Source organism: Paramacrobiotus metropolitanus, unplaced genomic scaffold (assembly GCF_019649055.1).
Source record: "Paramacrobiotus metropolitanus isolate TYO unplaced genomic scaffold, Prichtersi_v1.0 Parri_scaffold0000119, whole genome shotgun sequence".
Taxonomy (NCBI): domain Eukaryota; kingdom Metazoa; phylum Tardigrada; class Eutardigrada; order Parachela; family Macrobiotidae; genus Paramacrobiotus; species Paramacrobiotus metropolitanus.
In genome coordinates this window covers 180,922-198,624 of record NW_026570339.1, presented here as the reverse complement: position 1 = coordinate 198,624, position 17,703 = coordinate 180,922, and the positions used below count along the sequence as shown (strand labels likewise).

At 49.8% G+C, this 17,703-nt stretch overlaps 4 protein-coding genes across 5 annotated transcripts; 2 read left to right on the top strand and 2 right to left on the bottom strand.

Annotated features, from left to right (window-relative positions):
* Window positions 1-108: 108 nt before the first annotated feature.
* LOC129598288 (uncharacterized) lies at window positions 109-5,766 on the bottom strand. Of its 2 annotated transcripts, XM_055496111.1 has the most exons (5): window positions 5,529-5,766; window positions 4,780-5,444; window positions 1,901-2,044; window positions 1,369-1,648; window positions 109-1,300 (listed from the first exon to the last, which is right to left on the bottom strand). In XM_055496111.1, exons 2-5 carry the CDS (start codon window positions 5,136-5,138, stop codon window positions 473-475), a joined length of 1,611 nt encoding a protein of 536 aa, XP_055352086.1. In that variant the 5' UTR covers window positions 5,139-5,444; window positions 5,529-5,766; the 3' UTR covers window positions 109-472. The 2 variants fall into 2 exon arrangements, with proteins under 2 accessions (XP_055352086.1, XP_055352085.1); XM_055496110.1 differs by having other exon boundaries at window positions 4,780-5,766.
* Window positions 5,767-8,684: 2,918 nt separating this feature from the next.
* On the top strand, window positions 8,685-11,317 carry LOC129598307 (uncharacterized). Its single transcript, XM_055496145.1, has 3 exons — window positions 8,685-9,553; window positions 9,900-10,718; window positions 10,815-11,317. The coding sequence occupies exons 1-3, from the start codon at window positions 8,942-8,944 to the stop codon at window positions 10,995-10,997; spliced, it is 1,614 nt and encodes a 537-aa protein (XP_055352120.1). The 5' UTR covers window positions 8,685-8,941; the 3' UTR covers window positions 10,998-11,317.
* A 642-nt stretch (window positions 11,318-11,959) lies between these two features.
* LOC129598337 (glia maturation factor gamma-like) lies at window positions 11,960-14,058 on the top strand. Its single transcript, XM_055496191.1, has 8 exons — window positions 11,960-12,155; window positions 12,276-12,317; window positions 12,734-12,753; window positions 12,871-12,905; window positions 13,092-13,191; window positions 13,373-13,455; window positions 13,558-13,631; window positions 13,699-14,058. Exons 1-8 carry the CDS (start codon window positions 12,153-12,155, stop codon window positions 13,765-13,767), a joined length of 426 nt encoding a protein of 141 aa, XP_055352166.1. The 5' UTR covers window positions 11,960-12,152; the 3' UTR covers window positions 13,768-14,058.
* Window positions 14,054-17,618, bottom strand: LOC129598336 (delta-1-pyrroline-5-carboxylate dehydrogenase, mitochondrial-like). Its single transcript, XM_055496190.1, has 13 exons — window positions 17,417-17,618; window positions 16,971-17,235; window positions 16,551-16,598; window positions 16,303-16,458; window positions 16,142-16,222; window positions 16,003-16,071; window positions 15,812-15,886; window positions 15,558-15,745; window positions 15,180-15,495; window positions 15,001-15,086; window positions 14,748-14,936; window positions 14,545-14,663; window positions 14,054-14,476 (listed from the first exon to the last, which is right to left on the bottom strand). The coding sequence occupies exons 1-13, from the start codon at window positions 17,476-17,478 to the stop codon at window positions 14,361-14,363; spliced, it is 1,770 nt and encodes a 589-aa protein (XP_055352165.1). The 5' UTR covers window positions 17,479-17,618; the 3' UTR covers window positions 14,054-14,360.
* Window positions 17,619-17,703: the final 85 nt, after the last annotated feature.

The window sequence follows — 17,703 nt, the reverse complement described above, 5'->3', positions numbered from 1 at the left end:
TCGTAATACTTATTACCATTTTTATATGCATATAATGTGGTGTACGTACACAGTCAGACTGTCATTATAACTGCCGGGCCGTTAAAAACCGTTAAAAACATCGTATTGCTTTCGCTGTACATTATTAATTTTGAATTTACGATTAGCAATCACAGCAGAGCGTATACGCGCATTAATTTAACTTGCAATACGAAGTAGTGGTACTGTAACATGTGCGCCAGAAATTGATACGGCATCCTGGATCCACCATAATGATTTGCAAATTAACAGGACAATGAAATAGACCATATACTTCCGGTTGTACTTGTAACTGGTAAAATAATAAGAAAATCTTTGCAGTAACCTTCATTAATTTTCATATGGACGTAATTGGCAGCGAAAGCGGACTGGTAATAATTAAGAAAACAAGTTTCACAAGCTTATTGCCGGCGGCGCTGCGATCGCCGCAGAAACAGATACGGCCAAGCACAGTTCAGTTCAGCGGAGCGGTCAGATCTTCCAGCGGATCCAGCGCCGCGGTGCTGCGCGCACTGTTCTGCCGGGACGCGCCGTTGCCGGTTCGTTTGCTGTACAACGGCAGCGTTTCCGGCGCCGCCGCCGCCGGGGGGTTGCTGGTGACGTAGGAGGACGAGCGCCGACGAATGCCGCTGTCCGGACGCCGGCGCAGCTTCAGACACACGTAGAACATGAAACTGAAGGCGAAATAGGAATGCCGCAGGAGATCGCGGAAGGGGTCACAGGCGTAGGTGATCTCGGTGGCCTTGTCGGTGAGGCACAGCGGATACATGCCCAACACCGAGACGAGGGACAAGGCCAGGTCCAGACTGTTGGTCACTAGGTAGAACACCGAGCTGCACAACAGGATAAGGTTGGCCGAGCGGGAGGTGCGGAAGGAGGCGCGGGAGGGGCCTCCGGGGGCCGCGGGGGCCACGGGCGTGGAGGCGGGGCCGTTGGCGGCAAAGTAGCTGCTGGAGCGCGGCAGGTGAACGCCGGTGGGGGTCCGCGGGGCGCCGGCGGCGGGGTGGCCGTTGGAGAAGGCGCAGCTGGTGCTCAGCGTGTAGTGGACGTCGCGCTCGGCGGGGTCCGTGACGGTCAGCTGCAGGTGGAAGGCGGGGACGACGCGCGGGCCGCAGTTGTAGGTGGGCGGGGCGCCGGCGCTGCTGAGCAGGCTGGGACTGTTGGACAGGCCCGGCAGCCGCCCTTGGGCGCCGCTCATGCGGGCGCTGCACTGCCGCAGTTTGAGGAAGATGAGCCGGTTCAAGACGATGATCACCAGCGCCGAGCCGAAGCGGATGATCACCTGTCGAGAAAAGATGCCGGTTATAATTGAACTGAACCGCCAGGGTTGTTGTTCAGTCGGACACGCACCTCGCCCCAGGCGTCGACGATGAGCCAGCGCAGAAAGACCTCGGGCAACGGCTGGAAGCTGCTCTCGTCCGGCAGGGGGTCGCCGGGCGCCGGGAACATGGGCCGGTGCGTCAGCGTCCAGTAGTAGAAGATGGGGATGATCGTGGAGCAGCCGGCGTTGCCGGCGTAGATGACGCCCACCACCAGGAAGCTGGCGGCGCGGCCCAGCGAGCGCTGCGTCTTGTGGCGCAGCGGGGAGGTCAGCGCGTAGTAGCGGTCCACGCAGAACGCCACCAGAATCCTATTCAACAGACACGCACTGTACCCAGAATACATGCTGCCTTGGAATTCTATTCTATTCGTACCGAGGAACGTGCTCCTGGATATATACCTAGCTCGCTGTATATACAGCGAAAACAGCAGAAAGGTCACAACACGCTTTTTCCCATAATTCTTTTATAAGCTGCACATAATAGAATTGACTAGAAGAAAAAGCGTGCGGTGACCTTTGTCTATGGTGTCTTAATTCTGAGTACAGATGAGTTTCGAGTACCCCTGCGAGGAGAAGCTGAGGAGCGCGTCGACGAAGCCGAAGAGGCCGTGCGTGTACAGCGCCAGCCAGGTCTCCCCGATGGTCCGGCTGCTCTCCGCCGGCGTCCACGCGTCCGTGATCAGCAGGAAGATCAGCCGATTCCACCTGGAAATACAGTAAATAACATTATTCCTGATATATCCAGCACGCAATTTGTCCTGGCCGCTATTCATAATTCCTCACTGCTTTATTGATCCCGTTCTTCCCGGTACTGTATCTGTACGTACCATCAAATCAAATTTCCTGCTCGAGGCATTATAATATTTTGATACGGTTAATACTTTATTGAGCGACATACGCTAGACCGGCAGAATAGCAATATTTATATGTGCGCGGTCACTGACAGACGTAATTAATCTTATAAAATCAATGCCGTAATCAATAAAGCATGCAATACCGTACTCGTACTGAAAAAGACACTGCTTCTTGAGCAGCACAATCGACAATTCACTCCATTAATATTTAGTTTTGTACCCGGTTGTTTGCAGTACTATATATACCAGTGTTGTATACTGTACATAGAATAATTGATAAAACTGTTGTTTGTCTCTGTAGTAATTAACCACAGCCATAGCCCTACTCAAGGGGCTTTCACTGTATTGTATACAGTGTGTGTGTACAGTGTGTGTATTGTCTGAAATACAATACAGTCAGAGAACCGCGTTGCCACAGCACTGCATTCCTTAATTTCCTTTACAGATAATACCGTACATAAGAAATACTGTAATATCTATAATAGATATATCTGTATTGTACACTAACTACAACCACACACACATAATATTATTACAATTACAAATGTATATTATAGTTATGTGTAATTATGACTTTTGTACCGCCAGTCTGAGTGTAAATTGCTTCTTACCTAAACAGCATAATGTGTACATAAAATATAGATAAGTTAAAATATATTGCACGAGTATAATATAATTATATCATCTTATTTTTTTTATTTATTATAGCTGTTTATTATTGATGAGCGAATACAAAATAATCTAACAGTCACAAGAAAAACATTACATTTCGAATTTAACAAACAGCGGAAACAGGCGGCCGAATTACAGAAAACATAATTATCATCTTATAGCTGCAGTTGTTATTTACTCAGCCCTCAGGCAAGTTACTGTACCACAAAATTGTAATTATATACCATAATTAGCAATTACTCGATGATTTTATCGAATATTCGAGGTATTTTTGTTTTCGTGGTTTACATATTTATATATGCGGGCCGTTGCGAGGCTAATAAAATTTAATATCGTATTGTACAGTAAAATAGTACGATGCCGCTGCGGCCCGATCATTCCCGGCGTGGCGGCCATGCAGCGACTAACTCGATTACAGAGTACTAACTGCGCAGCACGCGCATATAAACTACTTTTGCTTATTACGACTACTTCTGTGCATATTTATCTGTGTATGCCTTCACGCAAGTATCCAGGTGCAAATACAGAGTATCTTTCACGCAAGAAAAAAACCGCAGCACATGCACATGTAGTGCAAATCCGACTGTTGTGCGGATACAGTAGTTGGAGAAATTGATTAAGGAGCCAATGAAATTAGCTGGCCGGGGCGATGGCGATGCAGCGGGAGAGCTGGCGGTGCTCGGCCTGCGTCAAACGCCGTTTCCGGCATGATTATCTATCTATCTATCTATCGGATATCCTGCCTCTTTACCATACGAGTACGGGAAGGAATCCCGGGAGGGAACCAGAGGCCGTCGCGCTAATTGTTGACGAGGAAGCGGTACAACAAAGATCGTATAATATTATAGTATAAGACAAGACAGCTGATCTATACGCATAGGTGCTTTGTCCACAACAGGGTACGGTCACTGTGTATTAATTTCTGTGTTGGAGTAGCCGGCCAGCTGAACTGCGGCAGTACATGTACAAATGACAATGAACGCCCAATATTTTTGTGTCGGCATCCGCTGGGCGCTGGTGTGGCTCTGTTTACCGGTAAAAATGGCTGCACATACTCGCATAATCGTATACCGTATAGTGCAATTAAACGGGAAGAATAACGTGCAGGTGGACGGTCGTGCGCCACCGAGAACAACTGCCGTCGGCTGCACAATGCACGTATATATTATACAGCATTAGCGCCGGAAATGCCGAGAAGACAAGGAACCACAGCAACAACGCTCCCTCAGCGAGCAGCGCCGAGCCAACAACCGCTTTAACGCAATTAGGCTGTCTCACGCACTTAACTTCCGCCGCTAATAATAATCTACTCCAGGTAATTATTACTCTGTTTATTCCCGGGCAGGCATCGTACGGATCCCTTGTACGGCATCGCTGCTCGACATTTCCGCGGCCAAACAATGCCGGCAGGATCAGGCATCAGACGCGACGCACAAGCACGCTCATTTAGCACGTACAATTAATACGCCTTATTTCACAAATCACAATGCGCAATAATGAGAATTTGTCACGGTCACGATTATATTATAATTATTTTAACTAGAAACAAAATTGAAAAACCTCCGCATATATAGTCATTATCAATGATTTTCGAAGGAGTACTATCGAGGAAATAATTAATCCGGACTACTATCAGCGCTATCTGAGTTGGTTTTGAAATATTCTGCATGGATTTTTCCGCAACAAATTAAAAGTGCAATACGAGTACCATCTTGGTATGAACACCGGCACGACAACCTAACTACGAACCACGTTCTTCGTCACATTCACGCACGTGGCCGGAAGTGAGAGTGCGTTTAACCGTTTGGCTGAGTGCAGCAATAAAACACGTAATTACCCGGCAAGACGACACCACAAAGGCGGGCGGCAGTACCTTTTCTCGATAATTGTACTAATAATTCTACTGTGACTCACAGGTAGCAGAGATCGGAGCCGAAGAGCGCCAGCAGGAAGATCTTGCGGGCGCGCGAGCGGTCCAGCGGGCGACTGCCGCGACGGCGGCCGTGGCGGCGCTCCTTGAGGACCAGCCAGATGCCGAGGGAGTTGCCGAGGGTGCCGACGAGCAGCAGCACCGGGAAGGAGAGCCGCGTCAGCCAGATGGCCGCCTCGTTGGCGGACACGAAGGGCGTGGCCTGCGTGCGTCCGCAGCTGTCGTTCACCGCCGTCCCGCCCAGACTGGCCCACGTCCACTCCTCCGTACTATCGGCAACCGGTGGTAAGTCCGGGCTGGCGCGGCCGCCCAACCGGCTGCCGTTCACGTTAACGCCGCTCATTGTCCACGCAGGATAATCTTATTCAACAATAATTATCGCCAGTCAACAACTCGGCAATTATCGCAGTAAACGCTTGCAGAATGTTGCAGATTCACCACTTCCGGTGCGACTAGATTCTAACGCCGGCATATTCCTGGTTGACCGGTATATGTAAATAGTCAAGCGCACCTTATATGCTCAACGGCGCAACTGTATAGATAGATCTCTTCAACGCCGGCGGAAGTGCATTAAACTCACACAGGAATTGTCTCATCCTCCTTCACAATTCTCCCGTGGTTCCTTTCCTGGATTACATACTGCGTATGCCTGTATATGTACAGCGAAGCGTGACATATGCGTACACAGGCAAAAAAGAGCTATACTTCTAGCCATACAGACAGGCACGCCAACCTTAGCGCGGACGCAGCATGCTAACCCAATTAACAATAAATCCAATCCCGGCTGATGCAATAATACCGCATCGTCTTCAGTTCCGCCAATGAGAAGCAGCAAAAAACATCATCCTTCCTGTTCGGGCCGCACTGCACTTGGCCGACAAATTAAATAACCGTGTGCTCTCATATAGCCGTCTGTACATACATATAGACGGCGTTACCGGCATCGTACCGGCACTGCTAGCGCTGCGTGCAGTAATTTTATTACTGACACGAGTATGGTACACCGTAGCGCACTTGATCCAAATAACCATATAGTTTTATACACATATCCATGACACAGCAGATGCACTTGCGAAGGGCGACATTTTAATGATCCCCCCATCTCATCATTAATCGATCTGGGCAAATCTGCCGCCAGTTTCTTAGAGTTGCCTATTGCTCACGTACGACATATACCCGGCCTAACTTTCTCAGCTTTTACGACATAATCATGCAGCTGTCTATCAATACTCGTATATCAGCTGAGCCGGTGGTGGCATCATGGCAGTGGCGGGTCTTCGCCGAGTACAACAAAACAACACTGCCGGCTTTCTAAACAGTCGTGCCCTTTGCCAGAAATGCTAACGTACAGTATAGTACGCACTACGCAGCTAGTGAAAAATGGAAACGTTGCCGGTAATAAAGATTAACGAGCGGGAGGGTTTTACGGCTTCTTCAGAAGCTGGCCAGAGACAAACGCCGGCTCAACTACAGCTAGAGTAGACGAGCCTATCAAGTACGAGTAAAGTAATTGAGCTCCTGCAACGGAAGCCATAACACAACACAATGCACTAGGCTCTAAATTGTACATACATATCAAGGAAAAGATCCATATTACAACGGAAAACCCCGTACGATCTGGTCAGATCAAACCAAAAATTTAATCGAAAAACTGCTAACGCCATTCGATTCAGCATATTTGGAAACTGTGTCACATGCATTTTGATTTGATAATTATCCGCTCCGGGTCCCGTTCACAGACGCCGGTGCCGGTAGAGCTGAAAGCTCAAGGTGACCCTGAAACTAATTTCAGAGTTCGGTTGCATGGAATGATGGAGCCAAAATCAGTAAATTTAAACTGGCACCTTTTTAGATCAGCAAATTAAAAGGTTTAAACTTTTACTCACTTTTTATTAAAAGGTTTAAACTCACCTTTTAAAAGGTTTAAACAGCCACTCACTAGCCAGTTAGCTCAGAACTATACTCAGTACACAAACCATGCTGCTAGTGGATGGCTTCATTTCAACAAATCGTTGACAATTTAAAGCGCTCAAAAACATAACTTAGAATGATATAAGAACGCTCGTTAAAAGCCATTTAAAAGCAGCTGTAAAAGAAACTGACCATAGTAATCGCCAAACGGGCTGACCTTTCACAATCCGAGCAAAACTAAGGACAGTAATTAAGGCTAATTTTGTATATAATTATATTAATGATCAGAATCAATGCCAAATAGGCTGTTCACGTTGGAAATAACCATATATAGAAAACAAAAATATTAATTACATAAATTACAAAGTATTACCACTGCCACGCACATCGACTCAAAGTACAGTTTAGAAAAATAAAAATTGCATCATAAATACCTATCATTCCTCAGAAAACGGGTATTGATTTGGAGACTACGGTCACAGGGGTTCGCTTCTCTCCAGTGATCAGAGCTCGCTAGGTGAGTGGGTGAACAAACGAGTGGTAACCAACGAGTAACTGAGCTACCACTACTGGAACTGCACATAGTGAGTGACCGAAGAATCAGTATTCGCGGGTGCAGAGGCCGGTAGGCGAGTGGGTGACCAACTTACTGAAAAATAACCATTGCGCCGCTCGCTTGGTGGGTACGTAACGAAACGAGTGGTGGTGAGTAACTGAAGTACCACTACTGTTCACTTCACATAGTGAGTGACCAATTTTCATTACTGTCCAATGCGCAGAGCCGACTGAGAGTGTGAGCAACCAAATTACCGTTATTTTCTTGAGCGCAAATCGTGATAGGTGGTGAACAACTAAAGTAATACCACTGTTTAGTGCATATAGTGATCGCAAATAGTGCACGCAGCAGTACTAAATAAATCCTAATCAAAATCATTCGAGAAACCGACCGCAGACCACAAGAAACGCGGAGGCAAAGCCGAAGCCGTTTCTTGTTATTACATACTATAGATATATGTATATAATACAGTACAGTTTTGTTTATATCGATCAAAAGGCTTTTACCGACCCTGCACTTTTACCAAATGGCATCATTTGCAGGACTGTAAGCACATGTACGGCGCGTTACACGGTGCAAGAAACGAAGGAATCCACAGCGGAGGGCGGTCGCTCGGCGACTGTATGCGTTGCGCTTCTCTGGACTCTGGCATTTCGCCCATCCCGCTTTTGCCAGTCTGCCAGACACTGACCAGTGAGACACGGTCCACCGCCGGTGCTTCAGTGGCATCCATCCAGTTACTGCCCAACAGAACCACGGACTCGACCGATTTCCGCTCAAATATGATTATCCAGCAGATGCTGTATTCCCTGCACGAATACGAAAATTACGCATCTAAAAACTGGTACAGACGAAAGCAGAGCATACTATTACTGGGCGGTGCGCTGCAGCTCGAGTATAGTGCCAAAGTTGTCATGATTTTCTTAGCTGCTCATTGGTGTGCGACTGTACTCTAATAACTCTATAAGAATTTGCACATTTTTCCCGTATGACGCTACTTGTTTCTTGTTTCTGGACCAGGTGAAAATCTCATGCTAGACTGTCACCCTAACCGGAAGCCAGGCTAACTGCTCCGATGCGAAGTAGATTATAGTACTGTTTCCTTTCATTCGGAATATACGTTGTAATTTGTTGTATGCGTCTTAGCGTGTAAATATTTTATATAACTGGGACAAATGGATTCAGCTGTGCAAGTTCTGTAATAATTTTGTACAACAGTAAAAAAGACTGACAAGAAAGATGGAAAAAAGCTTGCAATTGGACGGTTGCACTGCTGAATACATGTAGCACAAATACTGGCTTGTCCAGCCCTCCCGAGCTGGCGGTTACCACTGCCGTGTAAACATGTCTTTGCATGCTTCTGTCAATGGCCATAGGCCAGTTGGCAACTGGCCTGAACCTTATCCGCTGTGCTGAGAAATTCCGAATTTGACTTTCTTCGTCGGCACTACTTTCCGTTTTCGCTTTTCCCTGGCAATTCTGCCTGTTATTCTAAGCAGACGTAATCGCCGTGCGTATTTCTGTTTCTGTAAATTTGTGCTAGTTGCGTTGGGTTGCACGATCAGCGCGAGCAAGCGTGTGACGGCGTTGGTTTGTGTGGTTGCTGGCTGGTGTGGACTGTGGAGGCTGTCAGTTGTGTCGCGTTCCCGTGGAGCCCGAAGTGCAACTGCATTTGCGCCATGCTGATTTACACAGACGCTGTGGCCGTGTGGAACGCCGTGGACGTGCAGCTGGACGACGGCCCGCTGCAGCACGGTTACGTCATCGGCGTGGTGGAGCAGGGCCTGATCGTGGATCTGCAGTGCAGCCGTCAGCGCTCGCAGTTCGTGGAGTACGGGCGCGTTTTCCGCTACACGGAGTACGAGCGCGCGCCCGTGCAGCGCGGGACAGCGAAGGCGCAGGTGCTGCTGCGCCGGCAGTTGAAGGCGGACGCGCCGTGGGTGTGGTACGCGGGCCGCGTCGTCCCCCACGTGGGCCAGTATGCCGACGGTGCGCTCCTCGTGCAAGTGCAGCTGCCGCACGGCACCGTCCAGGAACTCGTCCCGGCGTGGCAGGTGCGCGCGCCGCCCGCGGACGCCGATCTCAGCCAGCGGCGCGTCAAGAAGGATGATTTTGTGGTGCGCTGCTGCCCGCTGCCGGCCGCCTACTGGTCCGCCGGGATGCCGCAGCTGGAGAAGATCTTCAATGAGGAAATGGACGAGTCGTGCAGATTGTTCATCGCTCGGCTCCACCAGACTGTGCTTTATCTGCAGAAGGCCTATTACAGAGACCAACTGGACGCTGAGCAACTGGTAAGTACAGATACAGTACAGTCCGTACAGTACAAGTATTCATTCGATCAGTAATCTGCATGTTTAGATTTACTTCAATTAACTTCTAATTCTCACGGCTACTGCCAGACAGCACTACTGCAGTTATAGCAGGAAGCACTTGTCCTTACGTGTTTCGCAAAATTCGCATTACAAACATTTTTGCAATAGTAATAATAATTGGATTACTACGTACGCTATCGGGTCTGTACAGATGTGGGGCCCGGCTGCAGAATTGCGCTGGGAATTAAATCAAGCAGCACACCACTGCAATATAATGACGACCCAGTGTATGGTGGAATAACTGAAGACTGAAGTTGTCTTGCAGGAAAAGGTATGCCAGATGGCGACAGCGGAAGGCAGCAGCATCGCATCCCATTCCCAGCTGGGACCAGCGCAGCCGGTGTTGGCGGTGACGGTCAGCAGCGGGAGCAAACGGCGCAAGGTGCTGGACAGTAGCGCCGGGTGTCTGGCGCTGCCGGCGGTCGTGCTGCTGGAGATGTTCCGCGCGCTGGACTCCATCGAGCGCGTCCGCTGTCGGCGGGTCTGCGGACTGTGGAACGACCTCCTCACCACGGAGGCCCACTTCCCGGAGGTGCGCGTGTCGGCGGAAGTCGATGATTACGGGGATCAGGAGGCGTTCGATGAGGACAGCATGTACTGGGCGCTGGCCGGCATCCTCAAGGCTCTCAGTCGTCGCACGAAGCTGCTGGTCATCACGCGCCGGTTTCTGGGCAGCGTGGAGGCGCTCTTTCCCGCCATCAAGCTGCAACTGAACGGCGGCCGTCTGCCGCTGCTGGTCTTCTACCAGTGCGATTTCGGCAGCGACCGGCTGAGTTTCCTGGACGTTATCGAGCTGGCGGCGGGCGTGGCCGTCCAGTGTCCGTGCGAGCGACTGCTGTGGAAGGACTGCTACATGTACGATGGATTCCTGCAGGCTGACATTGCGCATCACGAGTTCAGCGTGCAGTCCCGAGACTCGCAACAGACCATGGAGCTGCAGCTGTGGGGGCTCTTCGAGGCCAATCTGGTCGTGGAGCAGCCGGTGGATCTGCCGGCCTTGCAGGCCGTGATCGCTGCCACCCATCCTCCGGCCGGCACGGGCCAATGCCAGCTGAGTAACCGCCGCGTCAACATTCTCTCGCAGGTACAGACAGATTCTGTATAATATATAGTACACACGTGATACACGTACTCACGGATGCGCACTGACGCACTGTATTTGTTCCATGTATTCCAACAGGGTTTGGACGCGGAGGACGGATACCAGGCGGCGGATCCGCGCCCGACCACGGCGCACTACCGCCACTGGAACTGGAGGTCCGACACCATGGCCGAGGTGGACGTGCACCAACTGAACAAGCTGTCGGCCGCCTTTCTGGCCAAAGTGTACCGCGAACCGCAGTCCGATGAGTGGAACGAGTAGTGACGCCAGCCAGATGACGCTGTTGACCTTAGCTGGCACTGTTGCAAGATATAACGCAGCGTCGGCACCGGCGGAGTACAGAATCGGTATGAGCCTGTTGTGCCGCGGAATTCCTCTTTACAGTCTGTAGTGTCTGTGTCGCAGATAAGCGGCTGTTGTTTGTTGTCGATTAGTTAATATTCTGGCGGAGTCGCTGTTCCCTGTGCAGAAAATTGATTCCATTTCCGTCAAATCTCCTTTGCCTCACGCTAATTGTTTCTGTTTTACCGGCGTCAGACTCGTGTCGCAGCCTTACTTTGCCTTTTGTAAGAGGTTACATGTTTCGCTACTTACCGAGGTGTTGCATTCGTACGTGTTGACAACTATTAATTATGTAAACTTGCGTATATTCACTTTGGATAGAAATTGTTGCTGCTCACTTTGAATAAACCCTCTTGCCAAGACGCACACGTCGGCGTGATAAGTCTCCCCGGCCGGAAGTGCAACCTCTTTCCTTTTCAACTTTTACAATGCAAACGTTTACACTGAATTTTATGGACGATTTGAAATACTGCAGAAATGTTACAAATCCGGCGTACCGATACTTGATTATCGTATTAATTTTATTATCCTACAGATAAGTACCTGGCATGAAAATCAATAACACCTCTTACTGACACCGGAAGTACGTTCTTTTCATTTTCAAAAGAACGCACAAGCATTTATCATTACAAACGCTTCACAGTTTTCTTTCAAAATGTTTTTTCTCAAACCGGATTAATGCTTGTAATGTTGTTTGAACCGTGCAAATTGTTACAGATTTTCAAAGTTATTGTTGGGGATTTGTTCCGATAAATGTTCTCTTGCTGTGCTGCAGTGACAGTGTGGCTGTGCAGTCACTTCGAGTGACTACTGTGCGGCCCGCACGGGATGGCGGCTGGCAGTGGCAAGTGGTTTTTAGCAGGCTGGTGGGCCGTACATTTCTTAATTTTCGAAACTGCGTTTCGAAAATTTCGCGTTGTTTTTGTTTTATTTCTCATGTTTCTGTTTTGTTATTGTTTGGCTTTTTGCTGATTGGCAGATTTTAGCGGAGAGTTCCTTACTTTCTTGGGAGAACTGGGTGGTTGTGGATCGTTGTGTTGTGTTTTTGTTAAGAATCCCAAAGTCTGGAGAGGAATGGTAAGTTGTGCATGTTGAAGCTCGCTGACTTTGAGTTGACTGTAGAGCATGAGCATCCATCATTCCCGATCGAACCTGTCATCCAGTTGTACCTGCAGTGGATTTTGTGTTGATTTGCAGGCGGAGAACCTGAAGATCTGTGAAATCGATCCTGATCTGAAGGTAAGCAGGAGCTGTGAAATGTCTAGCAGTAAGGCGGGATCTCGAACTTGGAACGAAGCTAGCTTTGGTGTGTTGCTTAACCGCACGAGGTGGCTGTATGCAGTGGCCGTGCCTACAGCCACGCTACACACAGCCACCTCACGCCGTGGAGTTGCTGGATTGTAACTCGATTCGCTGCGAATCCGAGACCGACCCTTACGAGTAGTTTTATCGTATCTGGATCTTGGCTAATGTACAACTATTAAACAACGCCACCAGACCTGTATACGATAGATACCTGTATATCGTATAGATACTCGTAATGGATTTTTACTACTGTGATTATGAATCGTGGTCATTTCACCGAGAGTTTGATGGTTTTTGTTTGACGGTGGTGATTTGAGTGATTTACTGGTTGACTGGTTGTTTATTTGCAGAAAAAGCTGAAAGATTTTCGGTGAGTGTTGGTTTGGTTGGTATTTGGCCTGTGCGTCTGCATGAGCTGAAATGCAGTTGAAAATGCACCCCGCGGGATGACTAATCACTAATGCATGGGTTGGTTGGATGTTGACAGGTTCCGCAAGGAGAAGAACAACGCGGCGCTGATCAGTAAGTGGTCAAGAGCACAGGATAGGGTAGGGTTGGCCTGGCCTGACCAGACACTATGGGTCCGGCCCCACGCCGAGAAAATAATGAACGCCGTTCAATGCTGATGAATGGAATAATTATGACGGTGCTGCATAATGCTGAATAATTGCCGTAATGAGTGATTATGGTTGTGTTGATGTTGCGCAGTGAAGATCAGTAAGGAGGCGCGACTGATCGAGTGCGAAGAAGAGCTGGCCGACTGCCAGCCGGAAGACGTGCGCGACGCCCTGCCCGAGCGCAATCCCCGGTACGTATCGGTATCTCAGTAGCTGACTCTGTACCGCTCCACGACCAGCATTTCAGCACCTGTGGCTGTAGCCGTCCTATAGCTGTTATTACTTGCAGGGCAGATCTCAGTATTGAGATCTGCCTTGTTACTTGTTAACTTGTCTTTATTCTGTATCCACTATCCAGTAATTTCTGTGCAGGTTCTTCTGCTACAGCTTCCGGCGCGAGCACGCGGACGGCCGCGTCTCCTACCCGCTGTGCTTCGTCTTCAGCTCGCCCCTCGGTGAGTCAGAGATAGACAGACCTGTCACGCGACCCGTCACCCTTCCCGTTCTGTGCTGCATTTCTTCCTTCCTCATGGCTGCTGTATCATTGTGTTTTGCAGACTGCAAGCCGGAGCTGAACATGCTGTACGCCGGCTCCAAGACGGCCCTCATCAACGAGCTCCACCTCACCAAGGTGACATCCGTTAGTCACACCACCTCGCCGTACCTACACAGACTACTCTCCTTCTTGTCTCTTGCAGACCTTCGAGCTGCGCGAAGTGCACGACTTCACCCAGGAGTGGCTGCTCGAGCAGCTCTCCCGCTACTGACCACGACAGAGCAGGCAGTCGGTCGGCAATGACATGACAGTACATCGCACTGCATTGGCCGGTACGATGCCATTCACTACTCCTTCCACAACGCCAGTCACAACAATTCCCCACGCATTTCCCTTTCCCTCTCTCAACACACACCAATAGAAGTAGTGATAGTGATTTGCTTGTTGATTTCTTATGCATGCCGTTTCTGCTCTCTTTCACACACTCCACAACTCCAACACTTTCCATTCCTAGACCTTTTTTTTAATTATTTTGTAATAATGTTATCCAAATTTTATTTATGTTTTTTGTCCCGTCAGTTGAACAGTATTGTCTATCTGTGTTGTATGCATTCAAATTCAGTAAAGGAATTCAGTCTGACTAAGTAACAAATTGCACGCTGAAAGTGAATGGATTATGCTAGTTGCGCCGACACAGCACAGCATATCGATACTAAGTACAGAAGGAAAACAAACGCAAAGGAAAGACCGAGCTATTTATCGGTGAAGGCTCTCATTTCTCAGCAACGCAACGGGTTCAACGCCGCTCCTCCACGGACGCGTTGACAGGGTGGAACAGTGGAAAACGGCGAATGTTTCCCCATATTATCTGACCATGTGCGGGTAGCGCCAGTCCTGCAGCGTCGTCAGGCCCTCCTTGATGCTGCGCGGCGACGTCCAGCGTAACAAATACGCCGGCGAGCCCGCCTTGTCGTTCGTGCCTGCAACATTGCCGCCAATCCATCATTTGAAGGCGAATCAACAAACTCCTCAACGCTGCTTAACGCACCCGAATGCCGCGCGCCGCCGAAGGGCTGCTGGCCGACGACGGCGCCGGTGGACTTGTCGTTGATGTAGAAGTTGCCGGCCGTGTGCAGCAGCCGCTTCTTCCAAATGTCCAACACCTCCCTGCAGCACAGCCACAGTCATCCAGGATTAATTCATTCACTAGACCTTTAACACACTAATAACAGCATTGACTGGCACACGTACTTCTCGCCGGCAAAGATGGCGCCGGTGAGGGCGTAGGGCGTCGTCCTGTCCACCAGCTGCTCCGCCTGGCTCGGCTCGGCGTGCTTGTACACGTACACCGTCAGCACCGGCCCGAAGATCTCCTCCTTCATCAGCCTGTCGCTGGGGTTCTCGCTCACCACGATCGTCGGCTCCACGAAGTAGCCCCGCCTACACAAACACATTCATCCCCTTCAGAGTGTCCACAGAACAAGGCAGCCATTCATTCGCTTACGACTTGTCCGTCTTGCCGCCGGCGATGACGTGCAGCGTCTTGGAGGCGTGCGCGTAGTCCACGTACTCCTTGATGCGATTGTACGACTATACAAAATATTTCTTTTTATTTTTTGAATATTTTAGGCTCTGTATAATTCATTTGAAAATTTAATGAGGCAATTAATTCCATTTAATGACCTTCTCGTCGATGACGGCGGACATGAAGGTGTCGAACTCCAGCGGGGATCCCAGCTTGATCTGGGCGTGCTGCTCCAGCAACTGCTGCTTGAACTCGGGCCAGATGTTGTCGGGGACGTACAAGCGCGAGCAAGCCGAGCACTTTTGGCCGCTGTACTCGAAGGCCGAGCGGATGGTGTTGTTGACGGCGTGCCGGATGTCGGCCGACTCGTGCACCAGGTGGTAGTTCTTCCCGCCCACCTCGCCCACGACGCGCGGGAAGTTCTTGAAGCAGGCCAGGTTCTCGCCCACCTTCCGCCACAACCACTGGAACGTCCTACAGCGGCATCCACAATATTAATTAAAAAAATAATAATAAATCAGAAGATGTAATCTTACGGGACGCTGCCGGTGAAGTTGATGGCGGCGAGGTGCGGCGAGTAGGTGATGGACTGCCCGAAGACCTTGCCCTCGGCCGGGACGAAGTTGATGACGCCGGGCGGGAGGCCGGCCTCGCGCAGCACCTTGTAGACGATGTAGCTGGACAGGGCCGCCGTCTCCGACGGCTTCCACACCACCACGTTGCCCTGTCCACCACATCAGCCGTTTTAACGTTAACACAATCCTCAATGGCAGAGCCACCGGAAACTGACCATTAACGCCGGCGCACACGCCAAATTCCCGCCGATGGCCGTGAAATTAAACGGCGAAATGGCCGCCACAAATCCCTGCGCAATATTTGTATTCAAGTAAACACATTTTAAAATAAATAATACTGGAAAAATGAAATTAAAATAAACGTGATGAAATAAAATAAAGCAGAATTAATTATAATTCAACAGACCTCGAGAGCGCGGTATTCCATGGAGTTTTTGGCGGTCTTGGTGGAGATGGGCTGGTAGCGCGTGACATCCTGCAAGAGTAGCACGTGAGCTGTCTCAGCAAACTGCCATTCAAAGCAGACAAAGCGCTGTTAGGCGTACAAAGGCGAACTGCACGTTGAAGCGGAGGAAATCGGCCAGCTCAGCCGCGGCGTCGATTTCCGCCTGGTACACCGTCTTGCCCTGGAGAAACAACAACAACACTGGTCTATTCAGCGGCGCGTCAACGGTGTTCAACTGTTCATTGTGAAACAGTCAAGCACCTGTCCGAGCATGGTGGCAGCGACGACGTCGGCGCGGTACTTGCCGGCGATCAAGTCGGCCGCCTTGAGGAAGATGCGGGCGCGCTCCTCCAGCGGCGTCGCTTCCCAGCGACTGCGCGCGTCCATCGCCGAGTCGATGGCCGTCTGCATAATGTCCTAAACGGCCAACCAACCTTTTCTTATTACCCTCATCAGGCCATTTTTCATTTTGCCATCCAGATTAATTGGATTAAACTGATTAACTGTACCGGCGAGGCGCAGTAGAACTTGGCCACTTTCGACTTGTGCTCGAACGGCTGCAACATAACAACACACATCCACGTCAATCATATTGACAGTACGAGTACTCGTACCATTATTACTTATTATTTTTAACCACATTTTTATTTTATTTTTTTACTTGTTGTTTGAATTCAGACCAGAAACGAGAAAGTTAAATATTCGATTGAATTTATATGATTACATTCAATAAATACATACTTGACAGGAAAACTGAATAAACTGTCAATATAACATTTGTCAAAGCGAAGCATCGCTAAATAATCCTGAAAAAGATTAGTAAGGACAGGAATTTGGGAGAGATAAGCTTAGCAGAACGTGTAGGAAGGCTAGTGCTGCAGCGGCAGACTGCGTGCAGTGTACACTAGGAATTGACGACATGGACGTACCATGGACTGGAAGCGGAAGAGCGCGTTGCCGCGGACCTCCTTGTCGCCGATGACGATGGGCACGTCGGTGATCTGGCCGCCCAGCCGGCGCAGCGAGGCCTCCACCTTCTTGCGCTCCTCACTGCCGGGCAGGTACTCCAGCAGGGGCTCGTTGACGGCCTGCCAGGCGCTGAGGGAGCCCGGCGGGGATTCCTCACTCTCCACGCTCTGACTGCTCTTCAGCTGCATGTGCAACTGCACACAGCGCTGCGACTGTCTGATGGCCCTGCTCACACCGCGCAACATTAACTAACCCACATCATCACCAGCTTCACTACAGATTGCAATCCCATCGGATTGGTATCGGATTCGGATTCGGGGTGTCAACAAAGCCTCAAAGCTTATCTTCCAAGCGATCAGCTGCGCTAACGTGGCCCACGGCGCTGTAAATTTGACTTGTCACTTGCCTCATGGAATTCCATGATAAACAGTTGGCTGCCACTGACTTTCTCCACCCGCGCGACAGCATTTTCACTTCAGGGATGAACCAACAAAACCCAAGGCAGCATCGATCCTCCCTGCTGATAAGACTCTTATCACCAACGATCAAACAATCAAACTTAAAACAGGCGAAGGCAACTGACAAGCAGTCACAAGTTAAAAAAAGGAAAATCACCGTCGCAGTCGAGCAGAGCAGAAATGTGGCGTAGGATGCCAACCACCCTCACGACGGCGTTTACGTTGACAGCAGTCG